The following is a 21545-nucleotide window of genomic DNA, read 5'->3' as shown; positions in this document are numbered from 1 at the left end:
GACATGCACAGGTAGTTAGTTTGACGTACATAAAAGGTAAGCAAAGTAGTTAACGTTAGCCCTAAAGAATAATCATAATCAGCAACAAGTAATTGTTTTCACTGTGTTCACTGAGCAGCAAAATAGCATTGTTTATGAAATTGAAAGGTGAAGTTATTTCAAAGGGCAGCAACTTTTTCGCAGTAACTTTAGTTTTTTAGGTTTATTTCATATCCACAGCAATATAAGCCTCATAATATTTGGGCAGATCACTTTAGGACGAAGCACTACTTTGCTAAAATGTACGCCTTACAAGAAATTCTGATCTTTCTAGCAATTTCGCTATTCCCTAAGATCACCGCTGAGATGAATGTTTCTGTTGCGAATGTGACGGTGCTGCCCATCGTTAACGTAAGAGAATACTTGTTTAGATACTACAAATTATTGTCCGTGTGAAATAGGGATTGGTTGACTTCTCAATTGTTTCCACGCCGACTGCGGACTAACACTTAAATAAAGCAGCATGCTTTAGACGAAACTGTATTCAGCATGTGTGAAATTAGTGCTAAATCGAGAATGGAATAACAGAATGGCTTTGGTGTGTAAATTTCAGGCTCGCGGTTGCTGACGGGAGGCGGTCGGAGTTCGTCGAAAGACAAATTGAGACCACAGGTTTACATTATTTATATGAGTTTCACTGGACTGCTGCAACACAGAAGTCATCTAGTAATTTTGATTATTTTTTTTATTATAGTAAACATACTGCTTCGCAAGGGTAGCGTTCATCATCAATCATGGAAGTTTGTGATAGGCAATCGAAATTAAGCAGCGGTGAGAGTACTGAAGAAAAGTAGCAGGTAGACAAAATTTTCTGACGGAGAGCGCCAAATTGCTGAAATGCCTGAAGCCTTCTTCCACATATAGTAATATCTCTACCACGCATTGCGACACTTGGGGATTTTTTTGCCTTGTTTGAGTAAGCATGCTAATGCACATGGAACGAACAACCGAGGCAAAGATTTTAAATTAACGATCCTTTTCCACGCGAGACAATATAGAAGTTAGCTCTTTATTGCGTACCAAAAAAAAAGCGTTTTACGTGGGGAGTTAAAAGAAAACACATGCTCTGCACTGACAACCCTGTACAAGTTTTTCTAAATTGAATTTCCAACTTACGGATGACTTACAGAATTATCTCCGGAATAATCGCACTTATATTCACACTGTTCAGTGCCTTCGATTGATATGTGGGGTTTAACGTCCCAAAACCACTATATGATTATGAGAGACGCCGTAGTGGAGGGCTCCGGAAATTTAGACCACCTGGGGTTCTTTAACGTGCACCTATATCTGAGCACACGGGCCTACAACATTTCCGCCTCCATCGAAAATGCAGCTTTTCAGTGCCTTCACCGCAGCTATTCGCGTTCCGTGCCATCAGCACACCACTTTTCACTTCAGCCGCCATCACTTTCATGAAGTGGCAGTACGATTTGCTATTTATAAAAGAATGCCAGACATAATGAAACCAAAGGCTAGAATGCATGCCAAAAAAGGTGCTAAATCCTGTCCCAGACTAGGAAACAGCGTTAGGAAGAACTTAAGGGGTACACCAAGGTGAGCAAATCCGGTGGTGTGTAGTTGTGAGGCCGGTGTGTATTGCCTTCACCAAACACCACGTAGTATCCCGAGCGTTCAAGTAAACGCTATGGCTTGGAATATTGCCAAGGTAGCTTTCTCTGTGTCCTGCGCATGATAGAGGTGCGCAAACGCAGGCATATATAGGCTGTGCTCCAATTACTAGACAGCACGTAGACAGTCTACGAAAACTGCTTAGAATACAGCATCGAGCCCATGCTGTCCGAAAAATGGAACACATTTAGGCAGCTGGATGGATGAATGGATGGATAGATATGGCTGTACCCTTTAGATCGGGTGGTGGCTAGCGCCACCAAGCTGTAATAATTAATGAACCAAAAACTAGATTTTTTTTCCTTAAATATTGAGGGTAAGGATTCGTACTTTGCAGCGAAGGGTTTAATTTTTACCCGTGCCTTGACTTTAGCCACCAATCAGATAACCTCCTTCTAGTTCATTCTACCCGCTTGAACTCTGTTTTGCCCTCACTGTCCCTGAACCCCTGTGCTTTCAAAAACTCTGCGCCCTTAACCTGAACTACAGGGTGAAGCCCTTTACAAAACATTATCAAGTGTTCGGCAGTTTCTTCTTCCTCTCTACACGCACTGCATACCGTGTCTACCCCTTCGTATTTGGCCCGATATGTCTTTGTTCGCAATACTCCCGTTCTGACCTCAAACAGTAGAGAACTACCCCGAGTATTATCATAGATCCTTTCCTTGGCAATTTCCTGCTTAAAAGTTCGATAGATCTCTAGTGCGGATTTCGTTTACGCGACAATGCGCCACCTCGCGTCGAGAAGAAAAAGCTAAAAGAAACAAACGTAATAGTTGTATTTTCTGAATTATTTCGTGTTGAAATCAAAAAACAAATAAACGTTACTCACATTGAGCGTTTGGGAAAGTGCCAGCTTGTTGGCAGACGACGATTCCGGCGATATCCGATGTATCTCAGCTGTTTGCTGAGCCACCATCTTGTTTAGACAGCAAAGTAGCCTGTATCGTATTAGTCTACGATGCGGTCTTCTCGGAGCTGTCTATTTTGCCGGCTACGTGAGGATTTGAATAGGACTTGAGATGGCCGCCGTCCATTTAGCTGTCTATATAGCCATCTACGGTAAGTATTGCAACACAGCGATAGTCAAAAGGTTAGCTTTCAAAATGAACGTATTTAAGGTAAAAATAAGATATTACAGTCCTCTTTACCGTGTAAATTTGCAGATAAGTGATCTGTAGCAGTTATTTTGTGCGGGGTAGATAGTTGACGACGTTGACGTGGTCTTAAACACTGAGGCTCGGCAGCATGCGTTCAGGCTTCATGTATTTTTACCTGAAGCGGCGATTTGTCAAAACGTCAAGCGGAAGGTTTTGACCAAAATGTTGAGGTACTTAGGTTGTGGAAGCTAGCCCAGCTGCTTCAGGCATCTTTTGCTGCCCCCTTCTTTCACGTACCAGAAAAAAATAAAGATACAAATAAATTAAAAATTGGCAGACCCCACGTACAGTGGGAATCGATGATAAGTGAAGCACGAAGGTGAAATGTTGATATTGCCACCCACACGTAGTGGGTCGACTGCAAGAGCGTCTCTACCATCTGGAGGAAAGAACGAAGATTTGCGTGTCTCGAGAGCCAGCCACGACTGACGCATCGTCCTAGAGCTAGCTACCCGGTTGTTCAATATATCTCCCAGTACTTGTGACTCATCGTGACAAACTGGTGGAAGGTGCTGGGTGTCTCACGGATGCTGCAGACCCCCCAAGGAAGCCGTAATACGAGTCCAGTGCCAGTCAATACTCCCGTGCATCGGACGAGCCGCCGAATCAGGGGATTGCCTCCGGAAGTCAACGATACTGCTACCACCACGTCAACAAACATGGCCAGCACTTCGGTACAAACCTTGCCAACTGGCACGGGAAGCACGTCGTCGAACCGATATACGTTGGAAAGCCCACGGGCACCGACGACGTTCCATGGTACGGAGAGCGAAGACGTTGAGGACTGGTTGGCGGACTTCGAGCGCGTAGCCAACTTGAATCAGTGGGACAACGCGGCGAAACTGGGTCGTGTCTACTTCTATCTCGAAGACGGGGCTCGCACGTGGTATCAAAATCGAGAAGAGCAGCTGACGACGTGGCCAGAATTCTCTCGTAGACTTCTGCAGACATATGCCAGCGCTGACCGCCAAGAAAGAGCTGAACGAGCTATTCTTGCCAACGTCCAGTCGCCAAACGAAACTGTGACCGCGTACGTCGAAGACATGACGCGTCTCTTCCGACGGGCAGATTCAAGAATGACGGAGGACAAGAAGTTGCGTCACTTGATGCGTGGTGTCAAGGACCAGGTTTTCGCCGGCCTCGTGCGAAGCCCTCCGAAGACGGTCGCGGAGTTCTTGTCTGAAGCCGTGACAATGGAAAAAATGCTACAGCAGCGATCAAACCAATACGACAGGCAAGTCAGTGGCATGTCCAGTGCTGACATTTTCGCCGCCGCTGGGACCAGAAATGACTCTCTACGTGAACTCATCCGTAATATCGTACGTGAGGAGTTGCAAAAGGCTGGTGTAACACCTCATCCTACGGTTAGCTCTATTGCAACCATCATCAAAGATGAGCTGCACCAGGCCCTCCGGGACACCTTGCCTCCTGACACAGCTGCGCCAGCTCCTGCTGAATACCACCGTAAGACAACCTACGCGGAAGCCTTGAAACGCCCTGCTGCATCGCCGCCCTTGTTCGTTCATCCTGTCCCTGCAGTTTCACTCGAGTCAGCGCAGCACATGCCATACTACGAAGGCACGTACACGCCACCGCCCCTGCCCTTTGGCCGTGGTGCTTCTGTTGCCCATCGTTCGGTACAACCGGTCCAGTACATCGACGATCGGCACTCGTATCCTCGGAAGTCTGATGTCTGGCGCACACCCGATCACCGGCCTCTATGCTTTCATTGCGGAGAAGCTGATCACTTGTACCGCCAGTGTCCTTATCGCCGTCTTGGGCTTCGCGGCTTCTCTGCGCACTCACCGCCCCCCCGTTACGGTCAGAGACCACGCGACATCCAAAACTACCTCTCCCAGCAGCATGAACCACCGTCTGCCGGGCGCCAGTCGCGCTCGCCATCACCGAGGCGATTTTCATCAATGCCCCAGCGGTATTCTACCGCACGATCTCCCAGCCCCCGCCGGGAAAACTAGCCGAAGCGACCTCTGGGGGCGGGGTCGCTGAACGTCGAAGCGCTGAAGACCTCCTATTGACGCAGAACCGTACAGAAACTGGTGCGACATCACCTGCTGCTACAAAGGATAGCCGGCTTTCACTCGACATAGCAGTAACAATTGATGGTTGTGTAGTTAATGCGTTAGTGGACACCGGCGCAGACTATTCCATACTGAGCGGGAAACTGACAACGCAGCTGAAGAAAGTAATCACGCCGTGGCATAACTCGCAGATTCGGACAGCTGGTGGCCATGCCGTAACTCCACTGGGTGCCTGCACAATTAGAGTACAGATTCAAGGGTACACATTCGTAGCAAGCTGCCTTGTTCTACGTGAATGCTCCCGTGACGTCATTCTGGGAGTTGATTTTCTACAGGAAAATGGAGCTATCATTGATCTGCAAGAGCGCCGCGTCACGTTCTCAGCCCAGCGAGCAATCAACGTGCAGGATGACGGAATGCGTGTCGACGTACTCCGTATTTCTGAACAGAGCGTGACGCTTCCTCCCCGAGCCAGTGTTCTAGTCGACGTAACATGCTGTGGTTTGAGCGATGGCGATGTGATGGCCGAGACAAATTTAGAACACCTCCTGCAGCAAGGCATATGTGTAGCGAGAAGTGTAATTCACGTTCGCGACGGCCGATCTGAATTGCTCGTTACCAACTTTAGCAACGAGCATCGACACCTTTTCCGTGGCACTTCGATAGCGTTTGCCCACGAAGTAGCAAACGTAACCAACTGTCCCACGTCAGAAATAGTGGATAACGCAGACACATCAATGAGCAACATTGACATCAATCCTGATCTGTACACCGATAACCAGACTGCGCTGCGAGCGCTCTTGTTTGAGTACAGGTCTTGCTTCGCAAGTTGCTCAAAGATCCGCCAGACGTCCATCACTCAGCACAGGATCATCACGTACGAGGACGCACGCCCAATACACCAGCACCCCTACCGCGTGTCGGCCAAAGAACGTGAAGCGATACGTACGCAAGTTCGCGAGATGCTTGATGATGGCGTTATCGAACCATCCAACAGCCCGTGGTCATCTCCAGTTGTGCTTGTTAAAAAGAAGGACGGATCACTACGCTTCTGCGTCGATTACCGAAAGCTCAACAACATGGCCGAAAAGGATGTGTACCCGCTACCGCGTATCGACGATTCGCTGGATAGACTTCGTCGTGCCCATTATTTCACTTCTCTCGACCTCAAAAGCGGGTACTGGCAAATCAAGGTAGATCAGCGAGACCGCGAAAAGACAGCCTTCGTGACTCCAGACGGCCTATACCAATTTCGAGTAGTCCCTTTCGGCTTGTGTTCAGCGCCGGCAACTTTCCATCGAATGATGGACACTGTCCTCACAGGGCTCAAGTGGCAGACTTGTCTTGTCTACCTTGATGATGTGGTGGTCTTCTCTGCCACGTTCGAGCAGCACCTACAGCGTCTGCACAGCGTGCTGGAGGCTATCTGATCGGCGGACCTCACTCTAAAGCCACAGAAGTGCCACTTCGGCTATGAAGAACTGAAATTTCTTGGACATGTAGTTAGCGCTGAAGGAGTCCGGCCCGATCCAGACAAGCTTGCCGCTGTTGCCGAATTACCAGCTCCTGTCGATAAGAAAGCCGTCCAGCGCTTCCTTGGTTTGTGCGCCTACTATCGCCGGTTCATTCATGGCTTTTCACAGATAGCAGAACCTCTGACTCGTCTCACAAGGGACGACACGCCGTTTGTCTGGGAAAACGAGCAACAAGCAGCTTTTGATGAACTGCGACAGCGCATGCAATCAGCACCCGTTCTCGCTCATTTCGGCGATGATGCTGACACAGAGGTCCATACTGACGCTAGTAACGTTGGGCTTGGTGCAGTGCTCGTTCAGCGTCAAGACGACATCGAAAGGGTGATAGCCTACGCCAGCCGCTCTCTATCCCGTGCCGAGGCGAATTATTCCACTACGGAGAAAGAGTGCCTCGCAGTCGTGTGGGCAATCACCAAGTTTCGCCCGTACCTTTATGGTCGTCCCTTCAAGGTAGTGACGGACCACCATGCCCTCTGCTGGTTGGCAAGCCTGCGCGACCCTTCAGGAAGGCTAGCACGGTGGAGCTTGCGGCTGCAGGAATTTGACGTCACCATCGTCCATAAGTCCGGCCGTAAGCATGAAGACGCTGACACACTGTCACGCGCACCAGTTCATGTCGTCAGTCAGGAAGCAGAGGAAGACGAAGGCTTCCTGGGCGCCATTAGCTCATCAGACTTGAGTAAACTGCAGCGGGATGACGCAGAGATTCGTCCGATCATCGATCATTTAGAGGGCCAGGGCACAATCATACCACGTCATTTATCCCGCTCGTTGCCGTCGTTCTGCCTTCGAGAGGTTGTGCTGTACAAGAAGAACGCTCGTTCGAACAACCGTACCTACCTCCTGGTGGTTCCTCGAGACATGCGAGACGACGTCCTTTTCGCTTGCCATGACGAACCCACATCCGGTCATCTGGGCTACTCACGGACACTTGCCAGAGTGAGCGAGAGGTACTATTGGCCAGGACTTTCGGCAAGCGTCAAGAAGTACGTCAAGAGCTGTCGGGAATGTCAGCGTCGAAAGCAACCATCTGTTAAGCCAGCTGGTTTGCTTCAGCCCATTGAAGCACCCTGCACGCCGTTCGACCAAGTCGGCATGGACATTCTCGGGCCCTTCCCCCTATCTGCGGACAGCAACAAATGGGTGATCGTCGCGACCGACTATCTGACACGCTACGCTGAGACGCAGGCGATCCCACGAGCCACGGCTTCTGAGGTAGCACAATTTTTCATGCGCCACATCGTGTTACGACACGGTGCTCCTTCCAGTATAATAACGGACAGAGGGACGGCATTCACGGCGCAGCTTATGGACGAGGTTTTCAAACTGAGCAACACCAGACACCGAAAGACAACTGCGTACCACCCGCAAACCAACGGACTTACCGAGCGACTGAATAAGACCATCGCAGACATGATCTCAATGTACATCGACGTACAGCACAAAACATGGGACCGGATCTTACCTTACGTGACCTTCGCGTATAATACCGCCGTGCAAGAGACCACGCGATTCACGCCATTTCGGCTTCTCTACGGCCGCGAAGTGCAGACCATGCTGGACTCTATGCTGCCGTGTCAAGACGAAGACGAGTTGACAACTGACGCCGATGAATTCGCAGAGCGTGCTGAGGAAGCCCGGCACCTCGCGCGACTACACATCGGCCAGCAACAGCAGGCAGACGCACGGCGCTATAACATCCGCCACAGTGAAGTATTTTACAACCCCGGAGACCAAGTTTGGGTGTGGACGCCCGTCCGCCGCCGTGGCCTTAGTGAAAAGGTGCTGAGCCGGTACTTTGGCCCTTATAAAGTGTTACGTCGCGTCAGTGACGTGAACTACGAAGTGGTTCCGAACTCAACATCGCAGGCACGGAGTAGGACACGACCGAGGTCGGATGTCGTTCATGTGTTGCGCATGAAACCATTTATTCCGCGTTGTTCATAACTTTTTTCTTGCCGTACAGCGTTCTTTGTGTTATTTATTTATTTTTGTGAACTTGCTTCTTCGTTCACTGATTTTTCCTATATTGGCACGCTCGTTCATTTCTATTTTTACTTTATCCGAATTTCCAATTTCTTTTTTTCCACGTGCCCATGTCGTAACATCGTGGTGGTGCTATGTACTTTTCTTTTCCCCTTTTGGGACTTTTTTTTTCGGACTTTTTTTTTTCTTTTCGAAAGGGGGGATAATGTCACCCACACGTAGTGGGTCGACTGCAAGGGTGGCTCTACCATCTGGAGGAAAGAAAGAAGATTTGCGTGTCTCTTCTCGGCTCGAGAGCCAGCCACGACTGACGCATCGTCCTAGAGCTAGCTACCCGGTTGTTCAATATATCTCCCAGTACTTGCGACTCATCGTGACAATATGTCACTTTAAAATCAGCACAACCTTACAAGGTAGAGGTAAATGATGCCGTACGTGACTTGCGTGTTATGATTATCATGTTTGGTGTGTCGTTTACCTTCGTCATCTATTCACGTCACGTGACACTAAATTCAGTATATGTGGAGGCCAGCGAAATGGCCACGAGCTCGCTATGAGCGTGGTATGTTGTCACGTTCTTACATGACACGCGTGTTAGGATTATCATGTTTGCACAAGTCATATATTTTGTCATCCAACGACGTCACGTAACACCAAATTTAGTATATGTGGAGCTAGCAAAACAGCCGCGAGTGCATCACGATGGAAGGGCCCAATATACTCCAGGGTAGCGTTGACGCGCGTGCATGCTGAGCACAGCGACGCGACGCTAGTAAAACGCGAGCACTCCACAGTCTGATGCCAGGCGCGACCAGCATCCCTCGGCACGGCCCGACGGCAACTGGCGCGAAATTCTTCATGCGGCATTTCGCGCCGATGAGTTACCCAGACGATAGAGTTTTCTAAAATTATTTAGAGGGGACTCTATCGCTTCGGTCGTTGAGCGACCATGGGAATGATGGGTATTACACAATTTTGCCTAGTCTTCGTACTTGCGGGCGGCTTCGTTTATTGCTGTGTTTTGCTTTTTTTTCGAAGGAAAGAACGAACCTTTTGAACTTCGCTACCCAATGGACAGTTTGAAATAATCTGCAAGTCGGCTCACGTGTAAGGATTGTTTTCCAATCAAAAACACTCGTTCAAAGATCGCTTTTCTCGCTCATTGTGCATCGAAGGCAAGCGAGCACGCGAATACGACAAAATGTCACTTCTTTGAGTTACAGTGATGGCACGAGAGCACGCGAGTACAACACAATGAACACGAAAATTATTCTGTAAACGAGAGTTTTTGGTTAAAAACAAACCTTACAGGAAAGCTCTCTTGCAGATTAATGCAAACTGTTCATTTGAAAAGGTCAGTCTAAAAAAATAAGGTGGTGAAGCGCAACTGGTGAACATTTGCTGTTTTTTGTTTCATGAGAAAACAGCGACAAGCCACACAAGCACACACGGAGCCACAAGCAGGCCACAAGTACGAAGATGGGTGTGTACCAAGGAGGATTTAAAAAAATTGCTGGAGTGGAAATGGTTGCGCAGAAGTGAAGCCGTTCCTCTGGCAAGATGGCGGCTGTGGCGGCCATCTTACTAGGGGCATGGTAAAGCATCACCGTTCAGCGATTAAAAACGGGGTGTTACCCTCGCACGGCCAACGAGTTTAATGTGGGAACTTTTTCGGGTCACTTAGTGCTCCAAGTGCGTCTTACAGGTACTAGTTTTCTTTAATAAGTCTTTAATGGGAATCAAAGTTCTTTGAAGATTCAGTCATCCATACTCGTTTCTGTATGTTATTCCGTCGGGAACAACTACCTTTTAACATAGAACTATCGCAGCATTTACATAACATATCAAAGCCACTTGATCTTCAAGTGGGCACTATCAGAAAAGAGCATGTTTCCGCCATCTTGGCAGTGGCAAAAGCTGGCTTCACTTCTGCTGGCAAGGCGATGCAGGAGCTTCCACTCCAGCAATTTTTCTTTAATCCTCCTTGGTGTGTACTAGCCATCACTTCCAGGCTTGCTGAAGCGCCGTGCGTTGCAGCTCCCATACACACTAGCGCCACAGTCTCCTTCAGTGATTATTAGAAAACTCAATGACCCAGAACACGCTGTGTCTCCCTCTTTTCATGACGGAGGGACGCCGGACGCGCTGAAACGCACATGCGTCGATGCAACGCAGCGCGTGCCTTAAGAGTATATGGCAGGGCCGGCACCTTGCGTGGCTACGCTGGAGTGACGCGGAGAAAGCAACGCCAGTGAGCACGCGCATGGCGTCACTTCAAAATTTATTAGCGCCTCAACTGTGGCATGTAGTCATGTTCTCACAAGACAAGCATCTTAATATTATCATGTTTGCACCAGTCACATGCACTCTTCATCCATTGGCGTCACGTAATACCAAACTTGGCATATGTAAAGCTAGCAAAACGGCCACGAGCGCATCATCAGTGTGGCATGTAGTTATGTTGTTACATGACATGCATGCCGACATTATCTTGTTTGGATGTGTAATTTACTTTTGTCGTCTGTTCGCGTTACGTAATACAGAGTTTGGTACATGTGAAGCTAGCGAAACAGCCGCGAGTGCATCATGAGCGTGGCCTGTAGTCATGTTGGTACATGACATGCACCTCATGTTAATGATGTTTGCACTATTATCATATCTTCATCATCCAATCAGGTCCCGTAATACAAAATTTTGTATAAGCGCAGAAACGGCCACCAGCGCATCATGAGCGTGGCATGCAGTAATGTTGTTACATGACACGCATCTCATGATTATCATGTTTGCACCAGTCACATACCTTCGTCATTCATTCACTTACTGTAATAATACTGAATTTGGTATATGTTACGCTAGCGAAATAGTCGCGAGTGCATCATGATTGTGGCAAGTAGTCATGTTGACACGCATGTCATTGTGTTCGTCATGCAAGCATGCCACACCATACCCGTTTTGCAACATGCCATGTGAATGAAAACACTGAAAGAGCTGCCTGACCATGAATTGTAAATCATGAAATTCACGGCATAGATGTCATGATTTTCATGTTATGACCAGTCAAATATGTTCTTCATACAGTCATGTTATGGCCTACAAAGTTTGTTATCGATATTACAATTGAAACGGCCAGGAGGGCTAAAATTCGTAAGTGGCTAGATAGATAAATAGACGAATATATATATATATATATATATATATATATATATATATATATATATATATATATATATATATATATATATATATATATATATATATATATATATATATTGTTACGACCTCAGTAGGCGTCTGGGGGTTTATTGATACACGGTTCGAGGGACGAGCCGTATCGGCGCAGGCAGATGATGATCTTCTTCTTCCACACCCCTTGCTTCTTTTTCCTTCTTCGTCCGGCACATACGTGGCGTAACATTTCCCCCCTCGCAGACAAAGCGCGCCGCGCGTTTCATGCAGTGTCGCGTTGACTGAAAGGCTTCAGGCGAGCGACATGCGTGACCTCTGTCTTTCTGGAACGTCTCCCGCTAGCTGTAAGACGTGCGATGCGGTAGTCGACTGCGCTCAGGCGGTCAAGGATAACAAAAGGTCCGATGTAGTGCGCGAGCAGTTTTTGGCACAAGCCACGTTTGCGTAAAGGCTTCCACACCAACACGAGATCTCCCGGAATATATGTGGCCTGCCGGTGCTTGCTGTCATAACGAACTTTCGATCTGTCTTGCGAGGCTATTGTACGTAAACGAGCAAGACGACGAGCTTCTTCGGCGAGACAAAGAGTTTCTGCTAGGGAGATTTCTGATTGGTCCCGATCAGAGAAGGAAAATATTGTATCCAGAGTATAACGGGGGGGTCGAACATAGAGGAGGAAGAACGGGCTGTAGCCGGTGGTCTCATGTTGGGAAGTATTAAACGCGTATGTGACGAACGGCAAGACATCGTCCCAGTTCTTGTGGTTCGAAGCAACGTACATAGAAAGCATATTCACCAGTGTTCGAATTGTTCGCTCGACGAGACCATTCGTCTGCGGGTGATAAGGCGTCGAGTGTCTGAGCTCTGAGCCACACATACGGAGAAGTTGTTCGACAACGTCTGCCGTGAATTGACGTCCACGGTCACTTATGATGACGCGAGGGGGCCCATGACGCAGTATGATAGAATGGAGAAGGAAGGACGACACTTGACCAGCAGTCGCGGATGGCAGGGCAGCAGTCTCGCAGTACCGAGTAAGATGGTCAGCACATACCACAATCCATCTGTTGCCTTTCGATGAACGCGGAAAAGGGCCCACCAGGTCAATGCCAATTTGTTCGAACGGAGAACTGGGAGGCGTCACAGGTTGTAGATGTCCGGCCGGAGCTGCTGAGAGAGATTTGTGCGCCTGGCATTGCGCACAACTGGCCACGTACAACTCAACTGACTGGCGCATACGTGGCCAGTAGAAGCGTTCCTGGGTACGATGAAGAGTGCGCGTCGTTCCGAGGTGACCTGAAGTGGCGTCATCATGCATGGCGTACAAAACAGATGACCGTAGTGCCTCTGGAACCACCAGCAGGAAGCGGGAACCGGTGCCGGAGATGGATTTCTTGTACAGTAGACCATCACGGACGCAAAAGCGGCTTTCCGGAGTGGATGCTTGTGCGATCACGAATAACGGATTCAAACTCACGTCCTTCCGCTGCTCAGTTTCAAAGGTGGCCTTATCCGGGAACGCTGGTGCTACGGACGCAATCAGATGATCGAAATCGTCAGCGTCGCAAACTGTAGCATCAACTGGCATCCTTGAAAGGCAGTCTGCGTCCGCGTGTTTCCTGCCGCTCTTGTACGATACCGTGAAGTTGTACTCTTGCAGCCGGAGGGCCCAGCGTGCTAGACGGCCTGACGGATCCCGAAGGTTGATAAGCCAGCACAAAGAATGATGATCCGTAACTACTTGGAAAGGACGACCGTATAGGTATGAGCGGAATCACTGCACAGCGAAGACGAGTGCAAGGCATTCTTGTTCGGTCACAGTGTAATTGCGTTCCGGCTTACTTAAAGTACGACTGGCATATGCGATTACGTGTTCCACTTGATTACATCGCTGTATGAGGACTGCACCTATGCCAATGCCGCTTGCGTCGGTGTGAACTTCAGTCGCCGCAGAAGGATCGAAGTGCCGCAGGATAGGCTGCGACGTGAGCAAGAACTTCAGTTGGTTGAAAGAAGTTTCACAATCAGGAGTCCATTCAAAACTAGCACCTTGGCGGAGAAGGCAGGTCAGTGGAAAGGCAACTTCTGCAAAGGCGGGAATAAATCGGCGAAAGTAAGAGCAGAGGCCCAAGAAGCTCCGAAGCTCCTTCACTGAGCCAGGTGTCCCAGCACCAGTGTTTGTCGAGCTCCGAAATGACACTTCTTTGCATTAAGAACCAAGCCAGCATTTCGAATACATTTCAAAACCAGCTCTACCCTTTCGTTATGTTCACTGAATGTACGCCCGAAGATAACAACGTCGTCAAGATAACACATACAGATGTTCCACTTCAGGCCGCGCAGAATGGTGTCCATGAATCTTTCAAATGTAGCGGGCGCGTTACATAGACCAAAAGGCATCACGTTAAATTCATATAGTCCATCCGGAGTAACGAAAGCCGTCTTTTCTTTGTCCATTGAATGCACAGGTATTTGCCAATAGCCTGAGCGTAAGTCTATGGACGAAAAGTAGGATGCTGAATGGAGGCAGTCTAGAGCGTCATCAATGCGTGGGAGAGGGTAGACATCTCTCTTTGTGACGGAGTTTAGACGGCGATAGTCCACACAGAATCTCCAGGTACCATCCTTCTTTTTGACTAGAATCACGGGAGCCGCCCAAGGACTCGATGATTCTCGAATGACACCCTTCTGCAGCATATCACGCACTTGTTCATCAATTATCTTGCGCTCAGACGGCGACACTCGGTAGGGTTTCTGGCGGATGGGCTGTGCTGTTCCCGTGTTTATCCTGTGGAGAATCCGAGACGCGGGAATCGAGGGCGCATGGTCATGGGAAAAATCGAAAATCGCCACGTATTTCGACAAAACGTCCAGAAGCATGCGGCGTTTGTCAGTAGTAAGTGACTTGTCGATCATAGGTAAAAGTTTTGAATCGGCCGTAGAAGTATTGGCTGAGGCCCCACCTGGAGCATCACTGAGGGCAGCCACTGCCATCGGTGAGTATGCTTTGAACTTGGCAAGCTTCAGTCCTCCTGGTAGAACCACCGACTCAGCTGAACAGTTTACCGCCCATAGTCCTGTGCGTCCTTGAACGAGTGACACTATGCAATGCGGCACCAATGTGTTCTTCTTAATGCAACTGAGATGAAAGGGCTCCACTAATGCGTCGAACGCACTGTCACTGTTTTCAATGCGTGAAGAGTATACAGGAACACAGACTGCAGAGAATGCCGGCACAATGCTATCTTCACTGACCCGGAGCGCACCGTGCTCCCTGTCTGAATTCTCTAATAGTTCTCCAGGGGCAGCATCACATATGTACACCTCTCCATTTCTACAATCAACAGTGGCGCCACACATTCGAAGGAAGTCAATCCCCAAGATTATGTCGTGTGTGCTCCTTGGAAGAATCGTAAACTCTGTGACAAACACTTGATCACCCAAGCACACTTCTGCGGTACAGACACCAATGGGACACAGCGAGTTACCACCAACGCCACAGAATGTTGTTGCCTTCTCCCACAAAAACATCACCTTTTGTCCTAAACGGTGTTTAAAAGCAGCACTCATAATCGAAACTGTAGCACCAGTATCCACCAAAGCCATCGTACACACACCATCAACAAAAACTTCTACCTTGTTCTTGAACATCAACACAGACGGGGGTATTTCGTTTTGCAGCAAGTCACCAGCGACCTCACCCCCATCGGCCGCACTATTTAGTTTTCCTGATGTGGTGACGATGGGCGGCGCCGTGGCGATGGAGACCGGTGGGATCGAGGCGCAGGAGGTGGCGTCACACTTCGATCAGAGGCAGGGGAGTTGTTGCGCCAGTGTCCGTGCCAGAAGCTGCTGCCGGGTCTTGAGTCGGTGGGCCAGTGTCCTTGAAAAGGTGGGACAGCAGGTTTATCGGTCAAGCTTGTCCACTGATCATAGCGTGGTATGCGCGAACGATCGCAATACCTCGATATGTGACCAGTCAGACCACAGTTGTAGCACACAGGCGCAGGACGAGGTCGTCGCCGTTCTTCGAAGTGTTCACGTCTGCGAGCGTTCGCGTAAGCCCGAGATTCAATGAAATCAGTTGTCGGTGGGTGGTATGGGCGTACGGAACGGAAACGTTGAGGGTACTGTGATCGCTCGTAAAAAACCGGACTTGACTGCTGAATACGCCGAGGCCCTGCAACCTCCGTTGCGTTGACGGATGGATGTTCATAAACTGTAAGCTGTGGGGCAGTGGTGTCCTGCGGGAAATAGGATGGAGACGTGGCAGCTGCCCGTTCACGTGTCATTTCGCCATGTCTGAGTAACTCTTCCCGAACAATTTGGCGGATGGTTGCCGAAAGGTCACCAGTTGAGGCCGCTTCTATGCTGGCTACTGAGGTGACATTTGCCAGACGACCAAACTTAGGCGCTATTCTGCGCTGCTTCAGGGTTTCAAACGTGCGGCAGTGCCGTACAACGTCAGACACTGAAGTCAGGCTTTCCCTGCTAATAAGGAAGTTGTAAACATCTTCTGCAATTCCCTTCAGCAAATGCCCCACCTTGTCCTCTTCCGACATGCTGGAATCGACTTCCCTACACAGCCTCAAAATCTCTTCAGTATACACGGTGCAGGTCTCACCGGATAGCTGGGCCCTCTGTGCAAGACTCTGCTCGGCAAGCTTCTTTTTGCAGCTGAGTTGCCGAAACACTTCTTGATTTCTTCAACAAAGCGTTCCCATGTTGTCATTGGCCCTCCCGGAGAAGGTTCGTGGCTCTCTGTGATACGGCCAAGAACTGCTGGGGACTGGTTCCCGAGCTTCTGTTTCGTCAGGCATGATGGCCAAAGAAGGAGGCAGGCCGGCGAGGCGACGACTCCGGCGAAATCCGAGGGGTAGCGGTCCCGTCGTTGGTTCCTATACCCAGCACCTCCACCACTCTGTTACGACCTCAGTAGGCGTCTGGGGGTTTATTGATACACGGTTCGAGGGACGAGCCGTATCGGCGCAGGCAGATGATGATCTTCTTCTTCCACACCCCTTGCTTCTTTTTCCTTCTTCGTCCGGCACATACGTGGCGTAACATTATATATATATATATATATATATATATATATATATATATATATATATATATATATATATATATATATATATATATATATATATATATATATATATATATAGATAGATAGATAGATAGATAGATAGATAGATAGATAGATAGATAGATAGATAGATAGATAAATAGATAGATAGATAGATAGATAGATAGATAGATAGATAGATAGATAGATAGATACGCTCAAATTCACCGAAGTTCGCCAAGAAATGCTTCGCATTTAAAAACTATATATGGAACTGAGTAAAGCATTCCTGCCACCGTTAAGTTGAGTGCTTCTTTGGTGTACAAGGGCTTTATTGTGAGTCGAGTTCAGCGTTCAATTCACATTGCTAGCTGTTTTTTTTATCTACTAGTGATGGATGAAATATGAACCCACCCACAAAAGGAGCCGCTTAGGTTTGTCATTTCACTGTAGCGTCACCATAGATCATCATCTTCATCATCATTTTATCAGCCATCGCGCCTTGAGTTACTCTATATGCTACCTTTAGGTAGCATAGCTGTGCCATTGATGAAACTCGTCGCTCGCGCCGCCACTTGCCCAGCGCGTTCACGTGCGCAAAAAGCGTCAACTTTAGGGAAAGTCAACGTTACGGCGATGCGTTGCTACGCGTTCCCGGCTCACCAAATCACTTATCTTCTTTTTAATGTTCGTCGAATCAATACCGCATGGCAACAGAGCGAGCGGACGCGCTCTGGGCTCGTGTGGCGTTTCTTGGGCGCACGCTGAGATGCTGCCATGAAGTCGGCCGTGTAAGCGCGAATGTTGCTGACAGAAGGAGTGGCTTTCCTGCATGACATGAACGTCTGAGTGGGCAAAATGGTGGACCTATGCGCGATTCTGCTACCTAAAGGTAGCATACACGGTAACTCTAATCGCGCTTTGCTTCTCACGCCCTCATGCGAGGGCTCGCGCTAGCGACGAGCTGACGCTCCTGGCGAACTCTACGCCGGCAAACGCAGCAGCTCCGTTTCGGCATCTCGAGTACAAGTAGTGAGATGGCGTTTCTCGTCTTGGTATCGATTAGTCCATGGCGTGAGAACAGCGCAAGTGAAAACATGGGACAACGAGACAAGGTAAGACGAGCGCTCGCTCCTAACTGACGTTTATCAGTGTAAACAAAGAATTTCTGAAAACGACAGCTTGTAAGAAAACCACAGCGTGTGATAAAAAGTCCCTCCTTCGAAAACACAATGCTAACATGACCAAGCACTCTAAACCATCAAACCAGGAACAAGCTCTAGCGTGCTTGCTCATCTCGGGTTCGTGTTTTGAAAAGGGTGTTTTAAAATGACATGCTGCTTTTTTTTCTGGCATGCTGTCCTTTTCATAAATTGCTTGTTGTTTGCCGTAAAAACGCCAGTCAAATAGGTCATGAATATGCGCCTCCTTCTATTCGCCATCGCTTTGCAGCCACCGCGTATCGGCAAACACGCTCGTGAAAGCGTGAAAAGTATGCAGTTCCTAGCACAGTATTTGAACCCTACGTTATCGCGAGAGTGAGCAACGCTCAGCTAAATGTGTATAACGTCAAAGCTTACGCTAACATGTCAAATTCGCAAACGACAGCGTTTCACAGAAAGAAACAAACACAATAAAGGTGGTGCTCTTAAAAAATCAATAGCATACCTTTGATTCGCGCAGAGAACACATAACGTCAGCGGGGCTTCCGGTCCCATATGGTCTCGGCCACCTTTGAATCAAATCAAAGTTCTCTCTCATTCAATTTTATACCAATGAACGGCAAGCTTTCTTATCGCTTTTTGGTTGTCTTTGGAGGGTGCGAACACTTCGAAGTCCGGTAAATTGTCAATACCAGCGACAGTTGGGTCCGCAGCACTTCCCCATTGGGACCTACTGCAGCTGTACACTACGCGAACATTCAGTGAACGAGGCACATCATATCACCTTGCAGCACGTCACATGCGTAAAAAAACACGGTCATCTTCATGAACTCGCAAAAAAAAAAACTCTTGAAAACCACGACACGCTTCGTCAGGGAGCATGTATGTACACGTTTACTCTGCGGAATGCACGGATCAAAACTGGGTGACGTCAGAGGCCATGCCCACAGTCGTGAGCATGCCTGAATTTTTTCCTAGGTGGCATTGCCCGGGTTCGAACTTCACTAGGACCAGACGGTTTTATTTTTTTTATTTAGATTTTCTCACTCCTTCAGTTGCCGAGAAGCTGATGAGTTTTGAGGGGGGGGGGGCGTGCATGCGCAATGAGGGTGTAAATGCCGTGAAGAGGGATGCCTCAAAGAGAGAGAAGGGGAGGGCAGGAGATAAAAGAGAGGGGAAGGGACGCGCATGCGCAGTAGGGGTGGTCACACCGCACACCAGATTGAGCTCCACCATAAGATACTTCACGTCCAAAATGTATTCGCACAGGGACCCCATGAATACCTTACAACTTACGAATAAACGTCAGTAAGTGTATTGTACGAAAGCGCACAAGAGGCGCAGGCGCTTAGACAACAATACAACGAAACTTTAAAGAAACAAGCTTGTCAACGTTATCACAACGCATTAATTTACCTTTATTCTCGCGTCTAGACTCAAGTAATTTCTCGGCATGGGTATTGGTGAAGTGGTGACTTGATGAAGAGAATCGTTTAGAGTGGTCCACCTTTAAATAGATTTCAATCTGTTTTCAGTGTTTTTAGGATAACCAGTAAGATGAGGACGCCGATTTAATAGTGTGTTTCAAAAAAGTTATACAATGCACTTGTATAGAAAGTAGAACAAACGCTGATTTTTGCTATATCTCTCATATAATCAAAGCTGTAGTGAAACGGCAGAGCTTTATATTTTTACAGCATCATTTCTGCCACAACAGTATTTTTTTAAACCTGCTTTGTTTTAACTTTTTATAAATAGTTTGTCAGCGTGGTACGACGACCTTCGATACCGCGAGCATCAGTTTCGACTTCGGACATCACTATAGTCCAGCTACGCGTCTGATCTGGGAGAGGTCCACTGCGTCAACAACGAACAGCGCACTTTACCAACTTGACATGTCGAGGCTGTTTCGCAATGAAGTGCCTTGCGAGACATAGAATGTATTCGTTTGGCGTATATTGAGGTTAAAAAAAGCTGTAAATGTTACTTTCAAGTAATCGCCCACATGAAGAGAATGTTTCCGTCGTATATATTTCACTGAGCAGCAGAACATGAATCAATATAACAAGAAAAAAGTTACTTAAACTTAGCTTTGATTTAAAGGGACTTTACTTTGTTTTGTGTAACCAAGAACTCCATCAACATAAGCTTCATCACTCTGCGCTGATAGTTTGAGCACAAGGCACTACTTTGCTAAGGTGTGTGCGTTACAAGGCATTCTGATCTCTGTAGCAGCATCGCTATTTGCTCAAGTCAACGCCGAGACTGAGGTTTCATGTGAAGTGGAAGACGTCTTACCTACGTGAATATAAGTACACGTATTTTCATTAGTAGTTTTAATACTTGTGAAGTATACAGTCACAATGATTTTTCAAACGTTGGCATGCCCTTTCTTCCTTGTGGAGCGTTACTTCCATAAAACCGCTAAACCAAGTAAAATGCCCAGTCGTTTATCTGTTGTCACAAGACATGGAATAGAAGAGAATATTGTAAGCAGCGATCCGTAAAGGGTATCAGGATGTTTACATCGGGCCGTTCGAAAATAATCAAGTCCGGTATGATTTATGCTGCTCTGCAAGTCACGCTCCAGTGAACGTGCACGCATACGATAATAGAAAGTTTCATGAGCCAAGCAGAAATGCTTAAGTAGGTAGGCTACACTGACACGGAAATCGCCAGGAATGGCCAAAATCTAATGAACTGAGTGAAATGGGTGAGTTAGACGCGCAGGTCCTAAATTAGGCAGGTTCTTGAATTAGCGAGTCTTGAAGGGAAAAAACTTAGCTGATTCCTGTCTGCCTTGTAGGCAACATGACTAAACGGTTTGTAGGTGATTGAGTGAAAGAATAAAAAGAGCAGTAGAGACAGAAAAAAAAATACGTAAAACGGGGCACTCACGGCAAACAAGCGAAGAAACAGTGGAGGAGACATAGGAAGGATGGGAGACATGGTCGAAGGAGTCCCAGAACGAACCACTGATCGGCGAGAGCTACATGGCGCCATGAGATGAGAGGAGGGGCACAAGCAGCTGATAGGTGCGCGAGTGTGCCAATCAGCCATTGTGACCTTTGCCTGTGCTTTTTTCTCTGTGAATACATCTTGTACAGAAGTCACCAACCCCGTAACATATTGGTGAGAGGTGCTGGGTAACCACCAGGCAACGAAGCTCCGCTGCAGATGTTGCATCGGTTTTCCAGCCATGGCCAATGCTGAGCCCTCCGCGTCAACGTCAGCGTCTCCAACGAACACGGCGTCGCTACCATACGTTTTTACACCTTTAAGGATCCCAATACATTCTGCGGGGCTGATGGCGTCGACGTTGACAATTGGTTGGCCATGTTCTAATCAGTGAGTGCACCAAACGGATGGGATCCCTCACTTCACTTGACTAATGTGCTGTTTCACTTGAGAGGAACGGCCAAGGTGTGGTATGAAAACAACGAAGGAGAACGCACAAGCTGCAACTAACGCAGAGCCCCTCAGCGGTGATCTAGTGGCTAAGTTACTCGGCTGCTGACCCGCAGGTCGCGGGATCGAATCCCGGCTGCGGTGGCTGCATTTCCGATGGAAAGTGGAAATGTTGTAGGCCCGTGCGCTCAGATTTGGGTGCACGTAAAGAACCCCAGGTTGTTGAAATTTCCGAATCCCTCCACTACGGCGTCTCTCATAATCATATTGTGGTTTTGGGACGTTAAACCCCACAAATCAATCAATCAATCAACCAATGCAAAGAAAAG

The 21545-nt window shown here is 48.1% G+C and overlaps 1 protein-coding gene across 1 annotated transcript in view; it reads left to right on the top strand.

Annotated features, from left to right (window-relative positions):
- Positions 1 to 267: 267 nt before the first annotated feature.
- The window catches only part of LOC142769175 (uncharacterized), a 91206-nt gene continuing 69928 nt past the window's right edge, over positions 268 to 21545 (top strand). The window contains exon 1 of the mRNA XM_075872160.1: positions 268 to 390. Coding sequence (XP_075728275.1) covers positions 280 to 390 — 111 coding nt within the window. The 5' untranslated portion in view covers positions 268 to 279. The remainder of the gene's footprint in view (positions 391 to 21545) is intronic.

Source organism: Rhipicephalus microplus, chromosome 8, assembly GCF_043290135.1.
Source record: "Rhipicephalus microplus isolate Deutch F79 chromosome 8, USDA_Rmic, whole genome shotgun sequence".
Taxonomy (NCBI): Eukaryota; Metazoa; Arthropoda; class Arachnida; order Ixodida; family Ixodidae; genus Rhipicephalus; species Rhipicephalus microplus.
Note: the sequence above shows the minus strand (reverse complement) of the source record. Positions and strands in the feature narration are given on the sequence as shown.